General features: G+C 51.8%; 1 protein-coding gene across 1 annotated transcript in view; it reads right to left on the bottom strand.

Annotated features, from left to right (window-relative positions):
* Positions 1–811: 811 nt before the first annotated feature.
* ABHD17C (abhydrolase domain containing 17C, depalmitoylase) overlaps positions 812–26,282 on the bottom strand; it is a 65,461-nt gene continuing 39,990 nt past the window's right edge. The window contains exons 3-4 of the mRNA XM_032391914.1: positions 6,000–6,179; positions 812–2,481 (exon numbers count right to left, since the gene is read on the bottom strand). Of these exons, the coding sequence (XP_032247805.1) occupies positions 2,262–2,481; positions 6,000–6,179 (400 nt within the window). The 3' untranslated portion in view covers positions 812–2,261. The remainder of the gene's footprint in view (positions 2,482–5,999; positions 6,180–26,282) is intronic.

The following is a 26,282-nucleotide window of genomic DNA, read 5'->3' as shown; positions in this document are numbered from 1 at the left end:
GTTCCACAAAGAATCCCGTTGGGATTTTTACTGGGATCCTATTAATCCTACAGCTCTATTTTTGGAGGGCTTAAAAATGAGCTTCCTTATCCATTAACATGGTATAGCTCTCATTAAATCAGGTCTTCTTTAATGTCTTTTAAAAGTTTTATAATTCTCTCCAGGATGTGTCTTGTACATGGTCTGTTAGATTATTCCCAGGTACTTAATATTTTTTAATGCTACAGTAAATGATATTTTCCCCCTTTTTTGTGTGGACTTTTAAACATTTTTTTACTGATTTATAGAAATAAGATTTTTGTGTATTTATTTTATGTCCAGCAACCTAGCTAAATTCTTATTACATCAAATAATTTGTAGATACTTCCAGGTGTTCTACACAATCATAATCTGAGAATAGTAGTTTTATTTGCTATTTCTTTTTAGATTTTTTTATTGAGGTGTGATCTACATATCATAAAATCTACTCCTTTTAAGTGCACGTTTGAATGGTTTTCAGAAAGTTTAGTGAGTCGTGGAGCCACCATAACAGTCTGGCGTTAGAACATGCTCATCTCTTTTTTCCCATGTCTTAACACCTTTTCCTTTTTTTAAAAGATTTCATTTATTTATTTGAGACAGAAAGAGAGAGAGGGAGAGCACAGAGGGAGAGAGAGAAGACTCCCCACTGAGCAGGGAGCCCAACACGGAACTCGATCCCAGGACCCCGAGATCATGACCTGAGCCAAAGGCAGACGCTTAACCGACTGAGCCACCCAGGTGCCCCTCTTATACCTTTTTCTTTTCTTCTTTTCCTCCTTCCCTCCCTTCCTACCTGGCTTCTTCCAAATGGAACCTCGGGTCTCTTACAGAACAAAAGCATACACCTTGAGAGAGGCAGAAAATCTGTAAGCCCCAAGGGTTTCTGCTTCAACCAACGTGAAGTGTTTTCTCATTCGCTACTTTCTCTGATGGAGGAGAGACGGAGGAAAAGACCACAGGAGGCTGCGCGTTCTGATCCATGCATCCTTTATTCCATGACCGACTGCTGTGCATCCAAGCACAGCACACAAACTGGAATCAACCGCAATCCCGCTGTACAACAATCTGAGGCTTACAGTACATTTAAGGCTTTTAAATTTGAAAAGAAAAATTAAAATAAAACCAAAGAAACCCCCCGACCCCAGACCCCCGCCCAGAATGAGTCGTGTAGCGATGGTGAAGCATCGGACGTGCCTGATGCTTACTTGGTGCGACTCTAATGTCAAAACCCAAAGAACTCTTAAACTAAAAAGATTAGTTTAGTGAAATTTTCATTACATAAATTCTTCAAAGCATAAACTTGTCATTTTTTTTTTGTCTTGGAAATGTTATAAAATTTTTTTCGATAGCAAAACATAGGAATAAAAACATATTAACAAAATGTATTCAATCATTTACATTACAAACAAGGGATCTGCAGTTCATTGTGGTAGCCTGACAAAAGAAAAGTACCCATTAAGAATCTATGCACAATGTGATTGCAAATATGTACAGTACTTTAAAAAAGCCTACAAGGAGGACTTCACAGAAGGAAAGTTGGCTAGGCTCTTTGTTAGACCAACCAGACAATCAAAATATTAAAACTCTGTTGACTAGTAATAAATTTACACTTAAAAAAACCCCAGTTTCCTTTTAAGAATATTCCAGTTATATTTATATGGTTCCAGTTGATGAAGCTGTTCATGATAGTTCCAGTAAATTACCCTTCCATTGATTTGTTTGTTGGGGTGGGGGGGGGGGGAGATCGGCATGGTCACGAAACTTAACAAAGGAATTTTCATCACCCTAGTGTCCCAGTTACACGATCACGGCTTCACAAATGGATCGAACCCATGAATCCAGAGGCTGAAAAAGAGCTGCATATCAAGTACTGAGAACATTGGTGGAGAGAGGGCTGAGTCCCGCGGGAATGAATCGTCAGCCGTGGGTACGGCCGAGCAACCGATGTGAGCATCGTCTACACAGCACGGGCAAACCGACCGTGCCCGCGCCCAGCTCTCATCCCCATTCCCGCCAGGCAATGACGCTGGGTGTCACCACCGTTCGGTGCCGCGTGCTGTGAGGAGTAGAACGACCTCGAGGGACAGAAGACGGGGACCTGCTCAGGTCTCTGATCAGAACACCGAGAGGCGGGTACCTCCTCCAGGTGATCCTGCCATGACCGCTTTCCAGTTCGAGCATGTGCAAAACAGAGGACTCGTGTGTTCACAGTTAAGTGAGGTAAAATCACGGTGTCTCCTTCAGGAATTCGGCAGTTCGTGGGATATGAACTGTTTTAGTCTTTCTAGGTATTGTGCGTAAAGCTCTATGTCGTTGTGCCCAGCCCCTTCAACCCACAGGGGCTCCACGGCTCGGGGACAGCGCTCGTACATGGCCAGGCCGTGGGAGAAATCGATGACCTCGTCCTCTGTACCGTGAATAACCAGCACAGGCGAGGTGACTTTAGAGATCTTGTCGATGCTGCAGAACAGAACAGGGGCGGGGAGAGAGAGGGCTCCGTTAGTGACGACCACGGACTGCGCATGTCACACCTGATGTCCCTGACGGTAACACCGGGGGGGGGGGGGGTTCCCTCGTTTTTCTAGTGATTCTTTTTATTTTTCCTAAATAAACTTTTCAATTTGGGGGGATAATTTTGGCTTTACAAGAAAGGTGCAAAGATAACAGAGATCCCGTTGGCCCCCGGCCCGTCTCCCGTAAGGCTAACACCCCACATTGCCAGGACATGTCTGTCAAAACCGAGAAGCCAGTGTCTAGGCGCCACCATGAACAAAACCCCACACTTTGCCTGGATTTTGTTAGTTTTCCCACAGATGCCTTTTTTCTGTTCCAGGATCCAGTCAAGAACACCACGCTGCATCTGGCCATTGCGTGCTCGTTAAAGTATGTTATTAAAAACAGAACTCCTAAAAGCCACCAGACTAATAATCCAGTAGCTAATATTTCTGATATATTCATATTTTTGAGAGAGGATTCTTAAAAAATAAATAAATAAACAGGCCAGAACTTGACATGTCCGACAGAGCGTCTCTTCTGAAAGCTTGAACACCTAATCCTCGGCTGCCTGCGTTTGCAGTCTTCTTGGCAAGATAACTTCAGAATCGACTCAAAAGATCCTCAAAACCCCATCTCATAAATGCTTATGCCTCATTTTTTTTTGGTAAAAACTGTACTACTTCGCTTGAAAACATAATGCAATGCCTAGCTTGGAGTCTGAGTGATCTCGGATTGTTTATGAGAACGGAATCTACCCTCAAAGGATGAATATTTGAGGATCTTCAAAAGAATGTGCTGCAGGCTCTGAAAACATTTCCCAAAGAGGAATTCCAGACGTAAGCCTTGTTGGCAGGGCATGCAGGCAATGTCCCCCCAGAGGGGACCGCTGTTTAACCTACGGACGCAGCAGGACGGGCGGATCCGGCCACCTGTCCTGGCACCGAAGCCCCCCTCCGGTGACTGCTCTTTCTGTGTCTGATGCCAGCCAAAGCTACGAAAGGATACCAAGGGCAACTACCTGCAGGGACCCCGCTGCTCACAGGAACGACTAACACTGATGAAACAATTTCGACAGCCAGGTGCTCTGTGCTTTCCATACAAAAACACCTGAGTCTCCAGCGGACACAGGAGACAGGACAGCCCAGCTCCGGGCAAGCGAGGAGGGCACCAAAGCCAGCGGGGATGAACACCGCCGGCCCGAGCTTGGGCAGGTAACAACCCCTCGCATCAAGGGCACCGCCCAGAGACCTACAGACAACTGTCACAGAACCTTGACCAGCAGCTCGCGACGCCACCCACCACTTCGGGACACCCCAGGGAGATGGCAGAACCCCACCGGCCGTGGGATTGGCCAAGATCAGAGCCTCGGGTGGCGGCATATGCAATGCCCCAGATTAGCAGTCGTGTTTAGAAACCCGCTTTTCTCCGGTTTCATGTTAACGAGACTTCTTCTGAGAATGTGGGAGTCCAATTATATTCAATTAAAAAGATACGTACTGGCAGAACGGGCCTGGGGCTGTGCTCCATGCTGCACAATTCAGTAGGAGAATCTCTACAGCCTGAGGGTGCATCTCAAGCTAAATGTGAGCGTCTGAGTCTAAGTGGAAAGCAGGTAAAGGAAAAGAAGCTACAAACCAAACAGGGATCAGGGCTCCTCTCGCATTGTTGGTAATATTGAAAGGAAGCGGGAAATACCTTCCTTCAAAGAGAGGAACGCAAACGGAGACAATTCTGACACTTGGTAGCAACGGTCCCCGTAACAGAACGTCTACCGAGTTCAATTAACGATGAGGGTCCGTGTGACTGTTCGTGGTTCAAGAGCTACCGTGTTAACGCTCCAGGGCACGGGAGGGATGGACGGCCTTCGGGGCGGTGTCCACACCCCTACCTTAATTCAGCAGACTGCTTACCTCGGTCAGCCTCAGCATCCTAATCTGTAAAATGAGGACTCTGTGACTTGACCCACTTCTCCCGGCCGCTGGGAAGCCTATGGTAGGGGTGAGGTGAGGAGCAGGGGGAGCTGTTTAGCGCTACGCCTGGTGGATCAGACAGACCCAGGGAAGACCGGTTGCTGGTTGACAGTTAATTAATAAGCTGCGGTTAGTTGCCATGGCTGTATTTTAAGGTGTATGCTAATTTAAGAGTCAGGAAACAACCTAGGCGTTTTGTCGCCACGGTAACGCCTAGCATCCCTCCCACAAACACGCTAAACGTCTCCCTTTCCACAAACTGGCCTCTCATTACCCATTCGGCACAAACATGGCCACATCTGAGCTGCACATTCGCCCTACTTAGCATGCCCGGCCACGGCAGCCGGAATTCGCCGCTAGGTCAACTTTCTTATGAAGCTGGAGTCTGCCCTGAGTGCTGGGGCCAGCTGCGCGGAACTGAAGGTCACCCGACGTGTTAACAGAAGGCTTCTTTTTGTTGCAGGAGGACAGGCTGTGTGACAGATGTTGACGTTACCAAGCGATGCTCGCTCCCCCCGGCGAGAGCAGAATGACAGCCAGGAGTGGGTCGATCAAAATCCTGAGACTGGGCTTTACTCCTGCAGGGAGCGTTTTCTACAAAATGGCAACACGAGCCGGCCGGTCCTGCCCTAACGGCCTCAGACTTGCTTTAGCAACGCACAATGGGAAAAGTTTAGGGGGCAAATTGTTTTTGTGGAAAACACTGTCCTCAACTCGGATTTTAAGAAAAAAAAAAAAAACCAAGTAAAATTTTCAAACGGAGGTATTCAAGAAACCACTAGCTCGCTGCTCTGGCATTTAGAGCACGGTGATGACCCACTTCCCTTCCTTCCGTCAGTGGGATGAGCAAACAGCAGGCCTGGGCCGGGAGGATCCAGCCGTGGGCTCCCGTCCACGTGCTCCCACAGGCAAGGAGGCCTGTGGGAGGAGCTGGGGAGCAGGCTGGAACGAAGGGCTCCCAGGGCCGTGTTCCCTGATACTAGGACGGTGGCCTGTCACCAAAGCACAGAAGTTCTGGCCTGCAGCTCACCTCCCCTTTCCCCTCACCTGCACGGTCTCACCGAAGGAGGAAGAGGTTCTAAAATTGAGCACGTCTGCAGCTTTGTGTGCGTGTGCAGACCGCTAAGTGCCTCATCATGCATTTTGCATGCAGCTCTCTGCAACTCCACCATACACGCCCATCTGCGTGAACGAGCGAATCTGGAACGGTACTTTTTTCAGGATACGTGTGGGCACTTTTGTTTTCATCTTGCACGTACAGCCGAGTCCATTAACCCTGGATGTCAGTACGAGCAAGGTCCTTACACGTCATCCGGGAAAGCTCTACAGATGAGTCAGGCCCGGAGGACCAAGTCTCTGGCTGGTGTCACCGTCACCTCCCCAAGGTGCCCAGCACAGGGTCTGACGCGTGGCTGCATTCAGGAAAGAATGATCAGTGGTCCGCCATTTGCGGTGGCACCTGAGCCCGGGTCACTGGGCGCCCCGGCACCTGCTGCACACGTGTGAGCTTACCTGGGGAAAGCGTCGAAGCAGTACGTTTTCCTGGTGTCCGGGAAAGCCACGCGCAGCCCCGACATCAGAGGCGAGTGGAGGATGACGGCGGCACACTCGTACCTCGAGGCCAGGTCTACCGTGGGGACGGTCCCGATGCTCTGGCCATAGAGGATGATGTTCTCAGGACTCACGCCGTACCTGGAGAGAAATCAGGGGGTGCTCGCCGTTAGCTAATGGACGGAAGACAGAAGGGGGACAAAACCGTGACAGCTTAAACTCACAAAACCCCCACGGCTCCTGGTTTAAAAAGACATCATCTAACTTGTACACTTGAGCTTAGAATAAACGTGAACTTCACACAAACACATGTCAGGGGCCCGTCTCAGGAGGAAGGGGCTGGGATTCTGTCTTCCACGACATTTTTTAAAAATAATGAACGCAACACGTTTAGGGGTGGGAGTTAAGAAACAGATGCATCATAAGTCCCATTTCGTAGTTCCAGAGTCCTCTCGTTTCCTATCCTCCCCTCTTCAGAGTTTCTCTGATAATCACCAATTTCAATATTTCTGAAGTAAAAGCAAAAGCACGTCTGGCCAATTGTACTAGTTTTATGAAGAGCCCTTCAAGTGAGGTTTTAATAAAACATGAAAGGTACGAACATTTATCAGACAAAGGTACTGAGAGACGATTAATCTGGAGACAAATCTAGTGTCTTTAGCCTCTGCTTGGGGCTAACCCCTTCGGAGCCTTCCTGAGCGGTCTCCCGAGCCACCGTCTCTGGGCCTTTAGTTGGTGCCGGCCACACTCCCGGTCCCCGCGCCTGCCGTGTGCACAGGCCGAGCTCTGGCCAGAGGAACGCGAGCAGAAGGACGCGAGTGCAGCTTTCGAGAGAAGGGTGTGCTCTCCCCCCCCCCTCGGCGGGAAGCCGACGGACGTCACGGGGTGGGGGGGTCCTGGCCCACGCGGAAGAATGCAGCGAAGGTGAAGATGTCAGACAAGGTCAAGGGAGAGCAAGGACATGGGAGGGGAGCTCCGTCACACCGCTGTGGGCGTACAAACCGGTACGAGCACCTGGGAAAATCATCCCTTATCATCTGGTGAAGCTGAAGCCCGTGATCAACAATTTCGCTTTTCGGCATAAATACCTACCGTCGCTCCCAGGGCCACATGAAGTTTGCTCTGATAATGGCCTTCAGTGACAGGAACCGGCAGCCAAGAATGGAGGGGACGGCAGGATTTCAGCCCGGCTTTCTCCCCACCCCCCCCAGCTCCCCAAAACGCCACAGGAAAACGGGGGTTCTTTAGAAGGAATTCAGGGAGGGAATGGCTATTTCTGGAGGGGACACACTGTGTTTATGGAGAACCAGCATCGGAGCTGTGCCACGGGGGGGCAGACAGGCCCTGAGCACACGGGGGATAAGGGGGACTTTCTCCCCGAGCAGGGTCAGGTGCACACGGCACAGCTCGGGAAAGTGCGGGAAAGCAAGGAGCAGGTGCAGAGTCCAGTGCGCAGCTCAGGGGGGCGCATCTGGGAGCAGCATGAATGTGCTAAGGGTCAGAGCTTGTCCTGGAGACGAGGAGGGACACGGGAGGCAAGGGCAGGTGACAGGAACAAAGTTAATGCTCTGAGAAGAGTCAGCGACATGCAGGATGGACAACAGAAGCGTGCCAAGGGGGCAGGGAGATAGGGGATTATTAAGAATCATACACGGGGCGCCTGGGTGGCTCAGTCGTTAAGCGTCTGCCTTCGGCTCAGGTCATGATCCCAGGGTCCTGGGATCGAGCCCCGCGTCGGGCTCCCTGCTCAGTGGGGAGTCTACTTCTCCCTCTGACCCTCTCCCTCTCTCTCAAATAAATAAAATCTTAAAAAAAAAAAAAAAAAAAAAGAACCACAGGCAAGATGGAACAGAAGAGTACGAAAATTTTAAAAAAACCAACAGAAGAAAGAGATGCTCTGTCCTCCTGCAGACACAGGTGCTCAGAACCCGGACCTGCCCTCTCTTTCTAGAGGGACGTGTCTGTGCGGACCCATCCCCTGGAACTTAGCACCACCCAATGCAACTGTGCCTTTGGAAGAGTGTCCCAGGGTGAAGGTCTCGGGGGTCCTTGCCTGGGGCAGGAGCAGTTGGAAGACGCTTTTATAAAATGATCAGCAGAAAGGATTTTGAGGGAGAGATCTGAGCAAGGAACAGGTGGCCACCGCACCCTGGACCCCAAATCCCTAAGTCTGAGAGCCCCCAGTGAGGCCGGAACGACGAGAGACCCAGAGAGGAGCATCTGTAGTGTGTGAGCAGACCGCCGCACAGAAAAATGCCCTCCACGAGGGGAAGCCATCCCAGCTCCCTCCCCTTCCATCGTGGACGGGGAGGCCCATTCCAGCAGGAGTTTTCAACCCAGGGCTCAGGGACCCTTGAGGGGAGCAGATGTAAGACTGGGTCTCCTCCTCCCTTTACAATTTTCATTAGATTCCTAAAGTTGTCTCTGACCCCCCAAAGCACAAGGGCCATTGGCTACTTCACAGGATGGGGAGGTGGGGGCGGGGGGGAGAGAACACCCAGAGAGAGAAGAAACCCCACATCTGGAGCGTGGGTCCTCCCTTTGCTATCAGTTACGAACAGATGAGTCATCGATGAAAGAAAAAGATAAGAGGAGGAGAAAACTGGAAACTAAGGGCCGAGGATGAAGAGACAATTAATACCGAAGGTAGGAAACCCAGTGCGGGCCCTCCCGGTCAGCATGGCACCATGCTGACCTCCCCCCCACCCCCCGTGCCCCGATCCACTGGCTGGTGAGGATCACACAGGATAACCTAGTGCAGCGATGAGCAAGTGTTAACTCTGCTCCATCCAGCATCCCTATGCTGTCAGGATCCTGGCTTCCACACAAGCCTCCCTGGACTTCGGGGCCCCACGGAACAAAGAAGGGAGCAATGAGCCCACACCCCAGGGGCGTGGCCTGCCCGGTGGGGCAGGAGGTCCCGAATCCGTCCATCCTTGGACGCTGCGATCTTACAGAGAGGCTGGGGCTGTTTCGCCGGAACACTTGGCTCCTAGGCTTCCTGTTGGCCCGCACCCGACACCCAGGACCAACCTGCACAAATCCCAGCTTTCAGGTGCAGACTCAAGTCCCTGGTCACAACCAGCACTCTGAACTCCAAGCTTTCACTCGAAAACTTCACCAGGTAAAACACAAATACGCTAGCCATAAAGGGAAAACACAATTATGTTACATTAAAGTCAAGAACTTCTGCTCATCAGAAGACACCGTGAGAGAGTGAAAAGGCAAGTCACCAATGGGAAAGACACCTGCCATACCACACAACCAAGAGCTCACTTCTAGAATCTACAGAGAATTACTACAAAGTGAGAAAAAGACAACCAAGCCCTGCAAAAATGGCATTTTACAAAATGGGCATTTTATAAAAGAAGAAATCTAAAATGGCAGGGAGGGCGGTGGAGGGGACAGCTGGCTTAATTAGGAAAAAGGGACATGCAAATTAAAACCATCATGTGATGCCGACAAAAATTTAAAGGTGGACGGTACCGAGGGTTGACAAAGAGGCGAACCACAGACCCTTTCCTTCCCTCCTGATGGGGCGGTAAGTGGACACAACCACTTTGGAAACGTTTGGCGACCGTCCGTGGAAGAGAAGATGCAGGAACGCGCACCCGGTGACCTGGTAATTCTACTCCCAGGCACGTACATCACAGCAAGACGCACTCACGTCCACCAAGAAACACACGCAGGACGGTGTGTGGGCACGTGTCCACACGGCCGAGGCAGCCCTGACGAGCGTCGGCGGCCAGGTGGACACGGAAGCCATGCTGGGGGGCCAAGGGGGCAGACACAGCAGAACACATGCCCTATGGCGCCACTTGCAGAAACGCAAACCCACCCAGACGAAGCTGTATTGTCGGGGGATAGTTAATCGGGTCATCAGCCCAGAAGGCAGAGCAGGGAAGGGAAGTCTTACGAGGACGGACGGCGGTGAGGGATGGGGGCTTGTGGAATTCGGTTTACAGGCTACGTCTGGTCATACTGTTCCTTCTACTGTCCACAAAGCTGGACGTTCACATTTTAGGGACGTTCCTATCTGGCTGATCTATTTTGCAACAAAAAAATACTGTTTAAAAGTTCACCAGATAGGGGCGCCTGGGGGGCTCCGTCGGTGAGGCGTCTGCCTTCAGCTCAGGTCATGGTCTCAGGGTCCTGGGTTCGAGTCCCGCGTCGGGCTCCCTGCTCAGCGGGGAGTCTGCTTCTCCATCACCCTGCCCCCCACTCATGTTTGTTCTCTGACTTTCTCTCTCTTTTTCTCAAATAAATAAAATCTTAAAAAAAGTTCACCAGGTAGTTCAGATATGGAGACAGCCCTCACAAAGACTGTTACAACTCATGGTAGATTTTGTGCTAAAAATAAAGTTCGTAAGCAAACATGAGGCCGTTAAAATTATGTCTCATGAAGACAGTGTGAGAAGAACTCATGCTACCAAGTTCAGTAAAAAGCACTCTACAAAATCAGGGTCACAATTACATTCCTTATAACAAAAGCTATAAATGGAAAAGGGACCTGAAATCAATATACTAAAATGGGAGTGATGCTTATCTTCATTCAGGTGGTGAGACTTTTCGTTTCTTCTTTTCTTTTTTAAAGTCATCTCTACACCCAATGTGGGGCTTGAACTCACAACCCCAAGATCAAGAGTCACAGGTTCCACCATCTGAGCCAGCCAGGTAGCCCTCATTTCTAATCTCTAATTTCCTTTAATTATTAGGTACTGACTTGTTTAAAACAATCAATGATGGAAGCAATATTGTCAGGTCTTTCCGCAAAGGGTTGGTAAGCATTCCGCTCGGTGCCAGGGTTCCTGTGCTGGAAGGGCTTTGCAAACTGTAGAGTGCTGGTCCAATGTTCATGTTGGTGAGTATTATGTTCGGGACTTTCCTACTGTTTTCCTGTCTTTACTAGACTATGTGACAACAAATGAGGAGCTAGGGAAGGGGCCGGGTGAGGAGACAAGTACTTCTTTCAAGGTATCAAAGATTTTCGGTGGCACATGTAAGGGGTCCCTGTTCCCCTTTGAGGAGGAGGACACTAAAGTGTGTCCTCTTCACCGTACCACCATGGGTTTTCTTTTTGGTAGACTAAAGGTACAAGATTGGTAACTTCTATACCAATGGTACCAAACTGAGAAGTATCTGAATTTCTTGGGAATTAAAAAAAAAAAAAACGTAAATTCCCTGACTGAAAAATTTTCCATGCGTAGAAATTCCAGTGGGTTTGTGGATTCCTAGACTACACATTGATGGATATGGAGTAAAAAGTGTAGGATCAGACCCTAAAGCCCCTTTAGGTCCCAAGTTAAATAAAAAGACAGAGGGAACACAGAGCCAGTAAACGGAATCTACTTACGGAGCCCGTGTGAAACAGGGCATTCTAAGATCGTAGCTTTAAAAACAAACGGCAGGATCAAGTGAAAAGCATTCGTTCAAAAACATCACCGGTCCCCAAGTCCTACACCTCCATTCTAAAATGAAGCATTCGTGAAGCCCTCCCACCCGGAGCTGACGGTTTTGCGTTGGGCAGAAGCAACAGAGGCTCAGAACCGGGCAAGCTGCGGGTCCGCGCGGGTGGGGAGGCGAGGGCGGACCCGGTCCCGGGGGCCGGGCGGGCGGCCTCAGCAAGGCCGCGGGCAGGACAGGGAAGCCAAATACACACAAGCGAGCCCGGGCACAGACGGGCAGCAGGGCCTCCGCCACCGGAGCCGGAGGGAGCGCCGCGCAGAGGTCCGGACTCACGGGGCGGGGGGGACCTGCGGAGCAGGTGCAGAGAGGACAGGAAATCGCCCGCACGGGGACAGACGCGAGTCCGAGTCGGGGAGAACTGGGGCGCCAGCTCTCAGTGATGGCACCGAGCCACGGGGGCAAAGGCTGGGTGGGCTCTGATAAAAACCCAAGGGAAACTCGGCCCTCACGCCTGGTGACGGAGGCCGCTGGGGGTCGGGACGGGTGGCGGGGTGCCCGTCGGGAAGGCGTCACTACCTCCCACGGTGTGAAGACCGAAGCGAGCGGGCGTCGGGGAAAGGTGTGGGGTGGCCCTTCAGGCCCATCCTAGCGCGCCGGCGACTTACTCCCCCCTCCTTCCTTCTGCTCCTCCTGGCCCACCTCGCGGGGCCCCACCCCGCCCTGCAGGCCCCTCTCCTCCCGTGCGCTCCCCTGGGGGCCTCGCCCAGCGCCAGAGCCCAGCAGGGCACCTGCCGCACAGGAAGGGCGCCGTGACCCTCCGCGCGCCGAGGACGCGGCCGGCGGGGCTTCTAACCCGAGTTCTTGCCCTGACCCTCAGCTCAGCCCGGCCCTTCCTACCAGCATTTCTCCCCGACGGCCCCCATTGCTTCACGCTCGCCGCCGCCCACCCCAGACGCGTGGTCCTCCCTCCCCAACGCCTTCCCTCTTCCCCCCATCGCCACAGCCTTCAGTGCTCAGGCTTCGGGATGAGGGCGCATTTCTCAGGCCTCTCTCCCCCCTGCTCCTCACAAACTCTGGGTCACTAAGTCCTGCCCTTTCTGCCTCTGAGACGTCTGCCGGACGATGGCGTTCCCGACACCACGGCTCTGTGGTGCCTTCCTGTGCTAGATCCAACGGATCTGTCAGTCCGGCACATGAACGAGCACGAACACCAGCTCAGGCACCCACGGTCTGTGGCTCACAGGTCTTTCTGGAAGGCTTGCCGTCACGGCCTCGCCCTACCCCGTGAGGCTCACAGGGCCCAGAGGGCCCCTGACTGCTCAAACCACCCACTGTCCCACCCCATCCTCGGGGTTTGTGCATCTCGTGCTACGGCTGGTGAGGAGGCAGGTGTCCTAGTTCCCGACAGCTGACCTGGTTTCCATCCTGCACGCACTTGCTCCTCGCTGAGCCTGGGAACCCCCAGGCCTGGCCACCCCCACTGCTGACCCCTCCTCTTCTCTCTCGGACCCGTCTGAGCTGCCACACGGCGACATTCCATCCCTATGGGAGGCATCTCCCTTCTCACTTAAAAAGAGAGACAGATGGGGCACCCGGCTGGCTCAGTCCGTGGAGCAGGCGACTCTTAATCTCAGGGTTGTGAGTTTGAGCCCCACATTGGGCGTAGACATTACTTAAAAATAAAAGCTTAAAAAACTAAAATAAAAGAGAGAGAGAGAAAAGAAGAAACCCGTGTCATGTTACTTTGCTAATCACACCCCTTCGGCAAACCACTATCCTTGGGGTAAAAGTCCACATACTCACATTTACCTCCACAACCTGGCCCACCTCACTATTATAACCTTTTATTTTCTCTCCAAATGAACCTTCTCCTGCAGTTAGACTCCTCGCTGTATCATAAACAGCCCCTACTTGGAAGACTCCAGGGTCCCACCTGCTTCACACACGCCTCCTGAACACCGGTCTGCTGGGGTCCTTTCCCTCCTGACCACTCACCCGAGGACACGGTGGCGTGACGGTGTGTGCGATCGACCACGATGAGACTGTAAGCCCCACACGGAGGGAGGCAAACAGTACCCACAGTCGGGCGCCCCCCTGGGTACCTCAGAGGTATTTCTTCCTTTGAATGGAACGTGGCTCCAGCCAAAAGCTGTTTTCCGACCAATCACAACTGAATGCCATATATAGTTATCATTCCAACGGCTAGATAATGCCCTCGAAGCTCAGCATCTTCTTGAGGATCTGGGTAGGAGCTTCTGAATCTCCTGTCTGCAAACTAGCAGATGAGTCGGTCCATCGAGGATCACAACAGTTAGTGAGCACCGTTTCTTAGGCGTGAGGTTAGATTTACTTAAGACACAATGCAGGAAACCCAAGCCTCCCAAATTTTGCCAGGGGAGAGCCACGGCCCCGAATAACCACACCCTGGAAACCTACATCCACCCCCCCCCCAACCTCTCCAAGTGCCTACCACCTTGCTGCGTCACAAGCGACGTCGGGTTCGGGCTGGCCACCCCCAGCGTAGGTCTCTGCTCCCGTCGGCACCCAGGGCACCCAGGACGTGCCCCAGGAGCCCCCAGAGCCCGGGCGAGCCGGCAGCACGGGAGGCAAGAGCCCGAGCTGGGAGGGCGTGTCCTGTGGGAACCAGCCCTTCGCTGATAACGTGAAACCGGTTTGTTTTCCTTTTAACGTAAGGCTTTCTTTTCTGTCTACAAACGCGAAGCAGAGCCTCCCCGAGACACTGCATCCTGTTTAAGTTAATGGACCCTGACTTTGCCCTGTGTCGAGAGCATTTCCATTTATCTTCACAAGAAGCGTGCTTGGCACAGTTCCACGGACTTTGAAGTCGATATTTTAAATATTTCAGAGTTAGAATTCCTGGTGGAAATGTCTTGAGACGTAGGATAAAGATAAATACACAAGGTAACGTGAATGTTAATTGAAGGATGAGGTCGGGGATGCTGAGAAACCCCAATAAACTTCAGGGCAAAGCCTCAGAGTGAAAGCCTCGCCCACGCAGGGGAAGCAGGTGCGTAAGCAGGACCCGCCAAAAACCATGGGCACAGAAAATGGTAAACCAATCTTACTTTCTGTAGCCAAAGCTTAACAAATGTGCGCCTTATATTTTATTATGAGGAAGGTGAAAAAAGCATCAATCACCCAAAACATGCTTATTTTCCTTTTCTAAAAATACAGCTGTCTAGGTCTAGACTTTTTTTTTTTATGTTATACATGATGTTTCACAAACAGATTTCTATCCGTCATTAATTCCAATGGTGGAGAGCAAAGGAAACACATTTTAAAGTATCCATTGCATTAGTGCTGTTTGAGAAAATTAAAAATCTTAAAGGTTGGTGATGTCAATGGTGTATTTGTTTCTTTTCTTCTGATAAAGAGAATTTGGTTAAAAGAGACATTTATAAACAAGATAATTATAACCTCTGGAAGTTTTACTAACCTGAGTATGTTCAAGGTATTTTCTCAACACTGGTTATAAAATAAAATGTGCCAAATGCAACATTAAAAGTGGCCTCATTCATTTGAAGTTAACAGTGAATTGGGGAGAAACAATGTGCTCCCGGGTTATGAGTCTTTGGGGAAATAAAGAACAAAATGTGATTCAAACCAAGAAAGAACACGAAAACCAAGTCGAAGTTTAGGCCAAATGAATATCATGGTCAGTAGGTTTATCAGAGTACATGGAAGGAACGATCAAAACGGGGACGGGGGTCGGGGGAGGTCAGGACTCACAGAAGGGGAGCTCAAGCAAGGAGGGGACAGAGCCTGGCCGGCGGGGCGAGGGGTCACTTCCAGAAGCAGAGGGACACCAAAGGAGGTGCAGTCCAGGACGGCAGGGTCAGGAACACGCAGGAGATCCCAGGATGGCGCTCGGGGACAACGGGAAGGAAGCAGCTGGTGGGACTGAAATGTTGGGAGTTGCTCTGATCAGATGTGTCCGCGGCAAGTTGTGGGCGGGGGGTGCAGACCGGAAGACAATCCTACAGCTAAGGGTTGGGAAGATGGGCACAAATAGGGAAACTGGGAAGGAGACCATGGGCGTGTGGAATTTTGTTTCGTTAGAAAATAAGTCTGGGAAGATACAGGCTCAAGTAATTGTGGAGCATCTCAGGAAGGCATTACACAAGTCAGACTCTCCGGTCACTGTAAGAAAAATCTCCTGGGGCGCCCACCGGCTCAGTCAGTGGAACACTGCCACTCTTGACCTCGGGGTCGTGAGTTTGAGCCCCACGCTGGGGGTAGAGATGACTTAAAAACAAAATCCTTAAAAAAAAAAGCAAAAGAAAAATCTTCCTGAAATTGCTTTGATGTCTCTGCCAGACAGACCAGGCCCCGGGCACTCCTCATCCTCCTTCCTGCCAGGGCTCAGAGGAAGCCGAAGGGGGGGAGGCGGGGGCCCGGAAGAGCCATCCGGGCCAGGGGCAAGGCGGGCACAGCTCAAAGCTGAGGCTCTGGGTGGGACCAAACGGCCCTGGTCCCGCGGAGATGGACAGACCCAAGCTGACACCCGTAGACACAAAGATAACATGTCCTCTTCTTGAATGGACCATGACGACGATGACAAAGGGTGGGGGGCACCAAGGGCATTCCAGGAAAACACACCTTACATTCACTCACAGACTCCGAACACAGCAAGACGTGTGTTCCCTGGCATCGCCCTTCGGGTAGGACCTTCCTCCTATGTGGGATGTCAAGTGGGGGTGCAGGGAAGGGTTCTCTGTGTCCGGCCCAAACCCACCCTCAAGACAACTTCGTTCTTTCTGACATTCGAGACTGTTCTCTGCTTCCGCAGCGCTGTCTCGGTGTCACGGCAAAAATAAACAAGACCAGCGTGACTTAACTTTAATTAAAAAAAAATAAATAACTTTTCAGAGGAAAAGGCAGAGTCCTAAAGAATATAAAATCAACTCTTTAGATCTGTTACAATAAAAATGGAATAATTTGCTTGAACTTGTTTGAGGAGAATTGTGCATGGAGTTGTGCTAATGATAACTGAGATGCTTCTGGCATTTTCTAATTATCTGCCATGTTGGAAAGGCCCGAAAATACTGCCCCACCCCCACCCCCAGCTGCACAAATACCTGGAAATGGTTAGAACACCACCTACTCTACTTTTTTGAGGGCATTACATGAGCGGGCTTAGGTAAAACACCTAGCAGGGGCACATAACCAAAAAAGCCATTTAATAAATAGCACTTCTGTCCCACCAAATACAAACACAGACACTTGGCCAAATAAAGCCTTATGGGATCTGCCTATTCCATATCCAAGAAACACAGCCGAAAGGAAAGTAGACATCTCGTGAAATCTCTGTGATGGGGAGAAACTTAAAAAATCTAATTTCAGAGATGCCTGGGTGGCCCAGTCCGTGAAGCGTCTGCCTTCAGCTCAGATCATGATGTCAGGGTCCTGGGATCGAGCCCCACGTCAGGCTCCCTGCTCAGGGGGGAGTCTGCTTCTCCCTCTGACCCTCCTCCCTCTCGTGCTCTCATTCTCTCTCTCAAATGAATAAATAAAATCTTTAAATAAAATCTAATTTCATGATCTACCTGGTCACCAAGGCTGAAGGTTATTTCTTACAACTGGAGTCTCAAGAATCCAATTCCTAATTATTTTATCCCACCGTAAGGTGAGTTCTCACAACAGCTGTGGTCCACAAGACACGAGACCCAGGTCGGTGAGTCTGCCCGGCTTGACACTGACTTGCAAATACCGTGGATCTGGGAACGCCGCACCACAAAGGCTTTCCACCCTCACTAAAACTGCCGATGTCACCAGAGAGTTCTTGGATGGTCACATCCCGGGACGGAGCACTTCTGAGCTGCCGTGTCTTTTCAGAGCTCCACTCCATCTCCGTGTCCGGGAGCTGGTGGTGCGAACACATGCTCAGGGTGACCACCGCGGGGACGGGCGAAGCTGGAACCAGGACAGTCAATCCACATCCTCCCTCCAGGACGCCAGTGCCCTCTTTCTGCTGAGCCTGGGGGAGGTCACCTGCGTCCCTGCCCAGAAAGGCCCTCCCTACAAGGAGGAAAGCGAAGCTGAGGGAGGGGGCCCGTGAGCCGTTCAAGTCCGTGTCCTCGGGGGTGGCCTGGGTGGGGCTGGGATTATCCCCCTGGAAGCTGGGCTAAAACCAGTCCTTTGTAAGCTCCTCAGTGCACGGTCATGACCACGGGAAGGTGGGGGGCTGGCCGTCTGCACAGCAGGCTAGAAGGAAGAGCGAGGTCTGACTGCTGGCCCTGCCCTGCACCGGTGACCGCTCTGTGGCCCCACTTGCCGGGCCGCACAGGGGGTGTAAGGCCCCCTTCCAGGCCTGAGGCGAGAATTAAAGGCAGTAATGAGCGAAACCCCACGGAGGACGGTCCTCCCTGCCCCCCAGGCTGTTTTCCAGTTTCCATGGCCAGACAAGGCGCGAGCAGGATCTAACGCGGCCCCTGCTCTGCCTCCGGAGGGCCAGCCTGCTCCCCAGCTCGGGCTGAGCACTGCCCCACTCTTCCTGGGGATGCCCTCCGGGGTGGTTTGCGTACACCCAAAATGCAAGTCTGTTAGGTAAGCACTCTCCTCGGGCGGACCCCGCGAAGAAGCCCTTTGTCCCTCCTCGATGGCATCTTCGCTTCCTCTCTCTGGGGTCGAATCCCCTCTTTGGGCCTATCTTGTGTCCTTCCTCCTCACGTCCCTACTCTTCCTTCTGCTTCCAGAACCTTCCATCCCCCCCCCCCCGCATCCTTCTTAAGAGCACGGAAAGTCCACAGCATCAATTATGGAAATATGGCAAACCACAGGACAGGGATGGAAAGGCCCTCAGAGATCATACAGATGGATCACTTTATAGATAAGAGAACTCGAGCTTTAAGAGGTTACTAACTTAACTCAGAATTGTAATTACTAAGGCAGCTGCTACCTTATGGCCCCAGAATATGGGCTCAACTGCAGGAAGAAAGGATTTCTATGAATTACAACCAAGCCAGCCTTGGAAGGGGGCAGGCCTGTCTGAATCTCGCCTTGTGACTGGTGAGTCGGCTGCGTGTTTGCCAACCTGCTCGGGGTTTTCCTTCTCTCGTGTGTAACATGGGCTCCTGCCCAATGAGGCTGGTGCGGAGCTGCTCCGTATTGTGAGTTACCACCCCTTTTAACGCAGACGTAAAGCAAGCTGGTCTTCCGCCCTGGCCTGAGCATTTCAGGTGTAGTAAATGGTGCTTTCAAAGTGAAGATTCGGGGCGCCTGGGTGGCTCAGTTGGTTGAGCGTCTGCCTTCGGCTCAGGTCATGATCTCAGGGTCCTGGGATCGAGCCCTGCGTCAGGCTCCCTGCTTGGCGGGGAGTCTGCTTCTCCCTCTCTCTGCCCCTCCTGCCGTTCATGCTCCCTCTCTCTCTCCAATAAATAAGATCTTAAAAAAAAAAAAAGTGAAGATTCTGTTTAATGGGAACAGTGTCCGTGGAGGATCATGGAGAGTTCTGGAGGTGGATGGTGGGGATGGTTGCTCAACACTGTGAATGTGCTCAGTGTCCTGAGCCTCTACCTAATTCAGGTATATTTTATCACAATAAAAAGGAAGGAAAAAAGTGAACATTCTTCTTAAATCTGACTTGTACTAATTATTCCCTGTTTGTTTGTTTATTTATGTTAAGTAGGCTCCACACTTAGCTGGAGCCCAACACAGGACTTGAACTCATGGAGGTTGAGACCTGAGCTGAGATCAAGAGTCAGACGCCTAACTGAATGAGCCACCCAGGTACCACCCAGGTGCCCCAAATTATTACCTTTGGAGAAAATCTCTAAGTGAGATTTTTACTATAGGAGTAGAAACAGTAAGTAGTCATATAAAATGATAATAAAGAGTAAAATGTGGGGTTTTTTAATTGTAAAATCTCCAAAACCCAAAGGCATTGGAATTTACCAGTAACATGGAGAAACAAGATCATGCAGGTACGCGTGTCCCTCATACTGCGTTCTTGGACACATCGAGCAGACTGTCCTACCCACGCTCTTTCTCAGACAGGAGTTGTAAGCCTCGGGGGGGCCCAGGGACGATAACAAAGCTGGGGTCTATGTGACAGCTCTACTTGAGTCAAACATAATTTTGACCTCCTTGTACCAAAGACTTTGTTATCCTTCCCCCTAGCTCTCCACCTTGTCCGGATTTTTGGTTTTTGTTTTTTTTTTTTTAAAGCAAAAACAAAGGAAAACCACTCCTCAGTATGGCCCTGCGATTCCGTGGTCCTCCTTCTCTTCTGGGGATAAAAGCAGACCCTCGGGATCACCCCAGAAGGAAGCCAGAACAGCACGTGGAACGGCGGGGACAGATGTCTTTCGCGGTACCCGTGACCTGAATAAAACCATCACAGAGTTCCAAGTTCTCTATCTGAACACTCCAGGGCAGGCGCTAACGAGGTCATTCTACCTCACGGCCCTCTGGCCCCAGCCGGTCAAGGACAGGGGGCCAGGGGACACCAGCCCCGCAGCCCTGGCGCCTGGGAGCACCGCGGCCGTGTGGCTCCGGGGCCTCCCCCAGGCGCGGCCCCACTTTCTCCCCACGTCGGGCTACAGTGAGGCCTGGACGTAACTCCCACATGCTGTTTCAGTTAAAATACTGTGTTGTGTATCAACACAACGAAGCAAAGCTATGTCCTTATTTGTCGTCAGCAGGAAGCCTGTATTTGGCCGCCGAGAACACCGCGGGCCGGGACACGAGTACTGAGAAGCGCCTCGCGAGCCAGGTGCCATCCCGTCCGCTTCTTGGGCGGGACGTGTCCCCACAGCCCGCTCCGCTCTCGCACACACCAGCCCCTCGGGCCCACGTTTCAGCCCGTGCTCCCGACCGGCGCGTCCCTCGCTTTCCCTGCTGTGGCCGTGCCTTTTCCTCGGCAGGATGTGCGATACTGTGAGTCTCCGGTTTGGTCATTTCGGAAACTGAGGGGTTTCATACAAGGTGCGTGCCGATGAGTTTCAAACAGGGACAGACGCAGACCGGGTTTCTGCTCTGCAATGAAATCGTCTTGTCACTGCAAACACTTCAGACCACGACACCTCCCAGACGCACGTATCTGCCTCCCCCTCTGGCCAACAGGAACCCGGGGAGGGCAGAGCAGGCCAGGCCACCGGCAGGGGAGTCCCTGCATTCTGTGGGACAGGGACCCCAGGACCCACCGGCAGAGGCTGGGATTAAGAGGCCAAAAGAGAGGAAAGGTAACGAAGAAGAGCACCTGGGGGTGCCGCTAACTCAGGGATCTGGGATCTGCTGCTGGTTGATCTCCTGTCTTTGTTCTGAGCATAAGTGGATTCCGCCCCCCCCCCCACCCCGGGAGGCTTATCTGCTCCGGGGTGCTCACCTGGACCTTTCCCCACCCCAGCTGTTACCACCATTGCAGCGGGCACCTGGTTCCAGGTCAGCTGGCCTGCTGGGATCCCTCCTCCCCCCTCCTAAGCCCGATGCACCTCAGACAGTCCTGGTCTCCTGAATTCAATCCAGGACGCCAAGGGGCACTGGGACACACTGAACTTTCAAATCCCTTCCTTCAGGCCTAGAATGCTCCCAACTAATTATTCCTAATTCATCTGACTCCCTATTGACAATTTACCATGGTTTGGGAGTTTGCACCAAAGTAAGACAATTCAGAAAAGGAGGATTTTTATTACAAGTTTTCAAAGTTAGTCAAGAATTGTGTTTTTCGGGGCACCTGGGTGGCTCAGTCATTAAGCGTCTGCCTTCGGCTCAGGTCATGATCCCGGGGTCCTGGGATCGAGCCCCGCATCGGGCTCCCTGCTCAGCGGGAAGCCTGCTTCTCTCTCCCCCACTCCCCCTGCTTGTGTTCCCTCTCTTGCTGTGTCTCTCTCTGTCAAATAAATAAATAAAATCTTAAAAAAAAAAAAAAAGAATTGTGTTTTTCATCAAAACTTGGAAGAAACTGGGGCGCGTCGGTGTCTCAGTTAAGTGTCTGCCTTGGGCTCAGGTCATGATCTCAGGGTCATGGGATCGAGCCCCACGTCAGGCTCCCTGCTCAGTGGCGAGTCTGCTTCTCTCTCTCTCTCTCTCCCTCTGCCACTCCCCCTGCTTATGCGCTCACTCACTCTCTCAAATAAAATCTTGTAAAAAAAAATAAAGTATTAACAAATGTTTTCAATACCATAGCTCTATCTGTATTTTTATCTTGAAAAGAAGCCTATGTTCACTTTCTTCTACAACATATTAGAATTCTTCAGATTTAAAAGAAAATGTGAAACAATACGGCCAATACGTCCCACCTGTTTATAAAAACATTAACCATTCATTACAATTTAATACTTGCTACTTCTCCCACATAAAGCAACATTTACAAGCAAGGTTACGGGTTTCCGTGACGTGAGTATCTGAGCCAAGCGTCACACACCAAATCCCTCAGCTGGGCTGTCTGTTTGCCCTGCCGGTGTGACACCCACATGCTGACCGGTTTCTCTCAGGAGGCTTCCCAGGCGTCAGAGACAGAGAGGAAGGAGGAACATCCTCCCCTCCAGGGAACAAGGATGAACAGGGAGGATTTGGGGTTTGCCCTCATGGGGCGCTTACACGCTCACGGTCTGCTTGTACAGGCTGTTTTTATTCTAACGTAAGAATGCCTGATTTTGAAGATCTGGCAGAGACAGGTCTGGGCCTAACACACTCCCCTCACTCCACAGATCTGAAGTCCAAAGACAAGTAAATCCCCTCTGGGCCAATGTCCCGACGTGTTCAATGCCTCCAGGCATTTTTGCAGGGCGTCAGAGTCAGGATTGGTGACCCGTGGGCTCAGGGCCCATGAACTCACTTTCCGAGGGCATTAGGCCCACACCTGCCCTCTGGCCCCCTCGCGTCCCTGTCACTTGCTCCTCCAGGCTCAGCCCTAGCAGGTCATAAATCACAGCCATCAGGCCACACCAGAGGTGCTCACTCCAAGGAAGGCTGGGTGGCACCTACGTGTGGACAACAGCCGGGAACCACTGGGAAGCCAAGCTCCTGAACAGAGGGGCCGGCTCACAGCCACCACAGAGCAGCAAGACACACGTGCCACCTACCTCCTCTCTGACCCTAACGACCAGCAAGGTGCCATCATCCGTTTCTTTAAACTAAAGTTCCCGGCACTTAGGTGAACTACCTGAGGCTGCCAGGCTGGCAGGTGGCTGATGCCTGCCTCCAAGGCTGAGCCCCTCTGCTCTGAGTCCCCCGTCTCCACAGACATGGAGCAGCCCCTCTGTCCCTCGGTGGCCAGGGGAAGTCAGTGACGCAGGAGGCCTGACGACCCACCCCTTCACCGATGCACTAGGGGAGGTCGCCCGGCCTGGCCTCTAACTCTATATTCACGCCTATAAAGGACGGAGCACCAGAACAGGTGATCAGAGAAAAATCACAAGTCATGTAAAGAGATTCTACAAATTCTGAAAAAACATCAATCTTAGGACTCAGAGTGAATGAGGGCTAGGATGCATTCTTTCACCCCAATGCAAATGACAACAACAGAAACAGAAGCAATTAACCAAGAGAGGAGAGATAGTCTTAAAATTAAAAGAGAAAAATACAGAAAAAACTTTTTCCGTACAACTCCTGAATCAAGAAGTCAGAACCCCAATGATAGGCTAGTAAAAAATAATGATGAGACCATGGGCGTTGAAAGGCAACATAATAATAAAATCATCATCATCATCATCATGACCGTCAAATACCCAAATCGACAGAAGATGAGAACCAGAGGACGGCTCACGAATATGCGCATGTCCCACCTGCTAATACACGGAGCAGGAATCCTCGACCTGCTGCGTCTGCCAGAGCCCTTCCTTCCCAGAGAAGGTCCGAGGGACAAAGGCTGCCCACAACCTCCCTCCGGGGGCTGGTAATTCTCGGAAACGGCAGAGAACGCTTCCTGTGCAGATGGGGAGCGCGTTTGGGGCGGGTTTGGGTTGGTTAGATTCCGCTCCTTCTTGTGTCCCCTACCAGACAGAAGCTGGTACCCAGGGGGGCACCCACCGCTCTAAGTGAGCCCCCCACACACGGCAGGAGCTGCGGGGGGCACACCTCCTTTGCACCTTGGTGCCCCCTCCTTCCCGTTCCGTGGCCAACTCTGGTCATTCTCCCAGAACCCAGAGGACAAACACACAGGAACGGGGGTTCTATAACTAAGTTAACAAGGAAACACTGCGCGGTGTGGGATTTAAAAGACCAATAATGGACTTGTCATAAAAACGGGGAAAGGAAAGGCATGTTTCTCAACTCCCCCGCCCCCCGAAACCCACTCAAAACAAGAAGAAAATTTTAAAATAATAATGAGATGATGAAAATAAAAAAGAAGGCAACCAGAGAGCTTAGCGTACGGGCGTCCGTGACCCCCAGAGGCCCCAGAGCTTGAGGCAACGCCCCAGCTGGGGCAGCTCGGGGCAGCCAGCCGGTCTCAGCGGGAGGCATTTGTAAACCCCACTTCTGGCTCCATTTTATGTTTCTGGCCATCTTTTTATTTTTCCCTTACTGTAGTATCTGCCTTTGTATTTTGTGGATTATTCATGACAAGACACAAGTCAATCAGTCAAAAATCACTATACAGTACAAAACCCGATTTCCATAGTGATGACCCTGGCTCATCGATGTATTTTCTGCTTAGGACAGAAAAGAAATACATAAAATATTTACAAATATTTCATCACAAATTGTTAGAGAAGTTTGGGTGCTTCCAATAACACACCCACCAGGCTGCTCGGGAGCTCTGAAGCCCAGAGGCAGGCTGGGGCTGCCCATGGTCCCATCCCTGAGCAGCGCCATGCACATGCCAACCCACGGCCTGATCCTCAAAACTTCACCTCCACCTCGATATTAGCACTTGGCTTGGGGAAAAGTTCAACGTACCCCAAAGGCCTATGTGGCTGGGAAAACTTGTAACTGCCAGCAAGACCTGCTCTCAGACACCTGCTGGAGGTGAATGTCTACCCACCTCCTACCTTGAACACTGACGTGAGTCGATCTCATCCGGACGCCTGTCCTGCTGGCTTCCTCCTCAGCTCAGGACGAGGCCCCAGTTCCCAGAGTCCAGGCGGAAGGGCTGGAGGAGGGAGCACCCCACAAATGCCACATCCCCACATCCCAGTGCCCCTCGGTTTCCTAAAAGCCCCCAGAGTTAACCTACTTCAAGCCCTTGGCTTTTTGAGAAGCCATTTAGAACATAATACACAGAATACTTCCCAACACTTTATTTTAAAAATCATTGAACACAAACCTTGCTCGAAGGAAGGCCTGAGCACCACCACGGGGACAGGTGTCCCTGACAGGTGAGTGTCTCACCTGTGGGATGAGGAGGGACCAGTGCTAGTCACCAAAGTAGATGCAACTCCTCTGTGGAGACTCCAGGTGCCTAAGGAACCTTCAAAGATGCTTCCTTTGAACTTCACCTACATAGAACCAGAGCAAATACCTGCTTTACCTCGTATCTCTCACTGAAAATTAACAGTGTCTCTCGGTCATCACTTGGCATGCCCTGGCTCTGTCTGGTCAACGCGGGGCCCCTGACAAGATGTACTTTTGGAATCCTCAATGTGACCCATGGTGAATTCTCGTTGGATTGCAGTGATTCAAAAAGATACAAAGAGGGGTGCCTGGGTGGCTCAGTCGGTTAAGCATCTGCCTTCGGCTCAGGTCATGATCCCAGGGTCCTGGGATCGAGCCCCACGTCGGGCTCCCTGCTCAGCGGAGAGCCTGCTTCTCCCTCTCCCTCTGCCTGCCGCTCCCCCTGCTTGTGCTCTCTATCTCTCTGTCAAATAAATAAATAAAATCTTTAAAAAACAAAAACAAAACAAAAAGATACAAAGAGCAGAGGTCCTGACAGCATGATCTAGGCTGTTCCTGCACTGGGGGGGAAACCAAGTCAGACTGGAGGGCTGCTCCCTGACCAAATCGCGGGAGAGCGTCACGCGTGCGGAGCCTCCCCACCACGTGCAGGACGTGCTCAGGGCCGCTCGGGGGGCCGTTCACACAGGTTGCAAAGTGAGCGGTGCTCACGGGTCCTGGGATGGGGCAGCCCTGCTCGGCAGCTCACAGTGAAAAACAGTGGCTTATGAAGCTGTCATTTAAAAGATTCCTCTGGCTGCTAGTTAGAAATGAGGACCCGAGCCTCATTTGGTTTGGTGCCCAGCCGCCCCAGACCCCACTGACAAAGAAGCATTCCGGAAAGGAATCAGCCCGCCCAGCAGACAGGAGGATGGGGCAAAACCGGAGGACGAAAGATCTCGGTGTGTTTCTAGGTGACAGACGGTGAATGGAAATGTGCTGATGGATGACACCGAGCGGAGAAAGCTGTCCAAGATGCAGCGGGGGGGCTGCAGGGAGCGTGGGAGCCACGCGGATCACAGGCTTCTGGCTCAGAACCGGCACACGACGAGGTAGGAAAGCTGCAGAAAGTGTGATGGGGAGTCACACAGAACCACCCCCTCCCCAACAGAGACGTCAGGGGAACCTGGGTGAGCCGAGACTTCTGGTGAGTGCCCTCAAGAACACTCATCCTCATTCAGGTACGGGGGGGCCTCTTGCCACCCCAAAACAAAGGCTACCAGGGAGCTCGCCCAGGCTGACCCCTGCTCGGGGAGAGACCCAGCGAGGAACAGATCTGCTCACACCATGTGGAGTACACCCAACCCGATGACCCAATTCTCCGTTCCTCAGTGTGAACAGTAACCACACGATGGTGAGGACAGCTAACATGCACCGAGCATGGGCTGCGTCACGTTCTCCAAACTCGGCAGGTACCAGCTCAGCCTACCCTCAACACCCCTCGCAGGTCGCTGCCATTATCCTTAGGAAAGTATGTTACATCCAGGAAAAGGGAAAGTCAGC

The sequence above is a fragment of the Phoca vitulina genome, unplaced genomic scaffold, assembly GCF_004348235.1.
Source record: "Phoca vitulina isolate PV1807 unplaced genomic scaffold, GSC_HSeal_1.0 scaffold65, whole genome shotgun sequence".
Classification (NCBI taxonomy): Eukaryota; Metazoa; Chordata; class Mammalia; order Carnivora; family Phocidae; genus Phoca; species Phoca vitulina.
The sequence above is the reverse complement of the archived record's forward strand: the minus strand, read 5'-3'. Positions and strand labels throughout refer to the sequence as shown.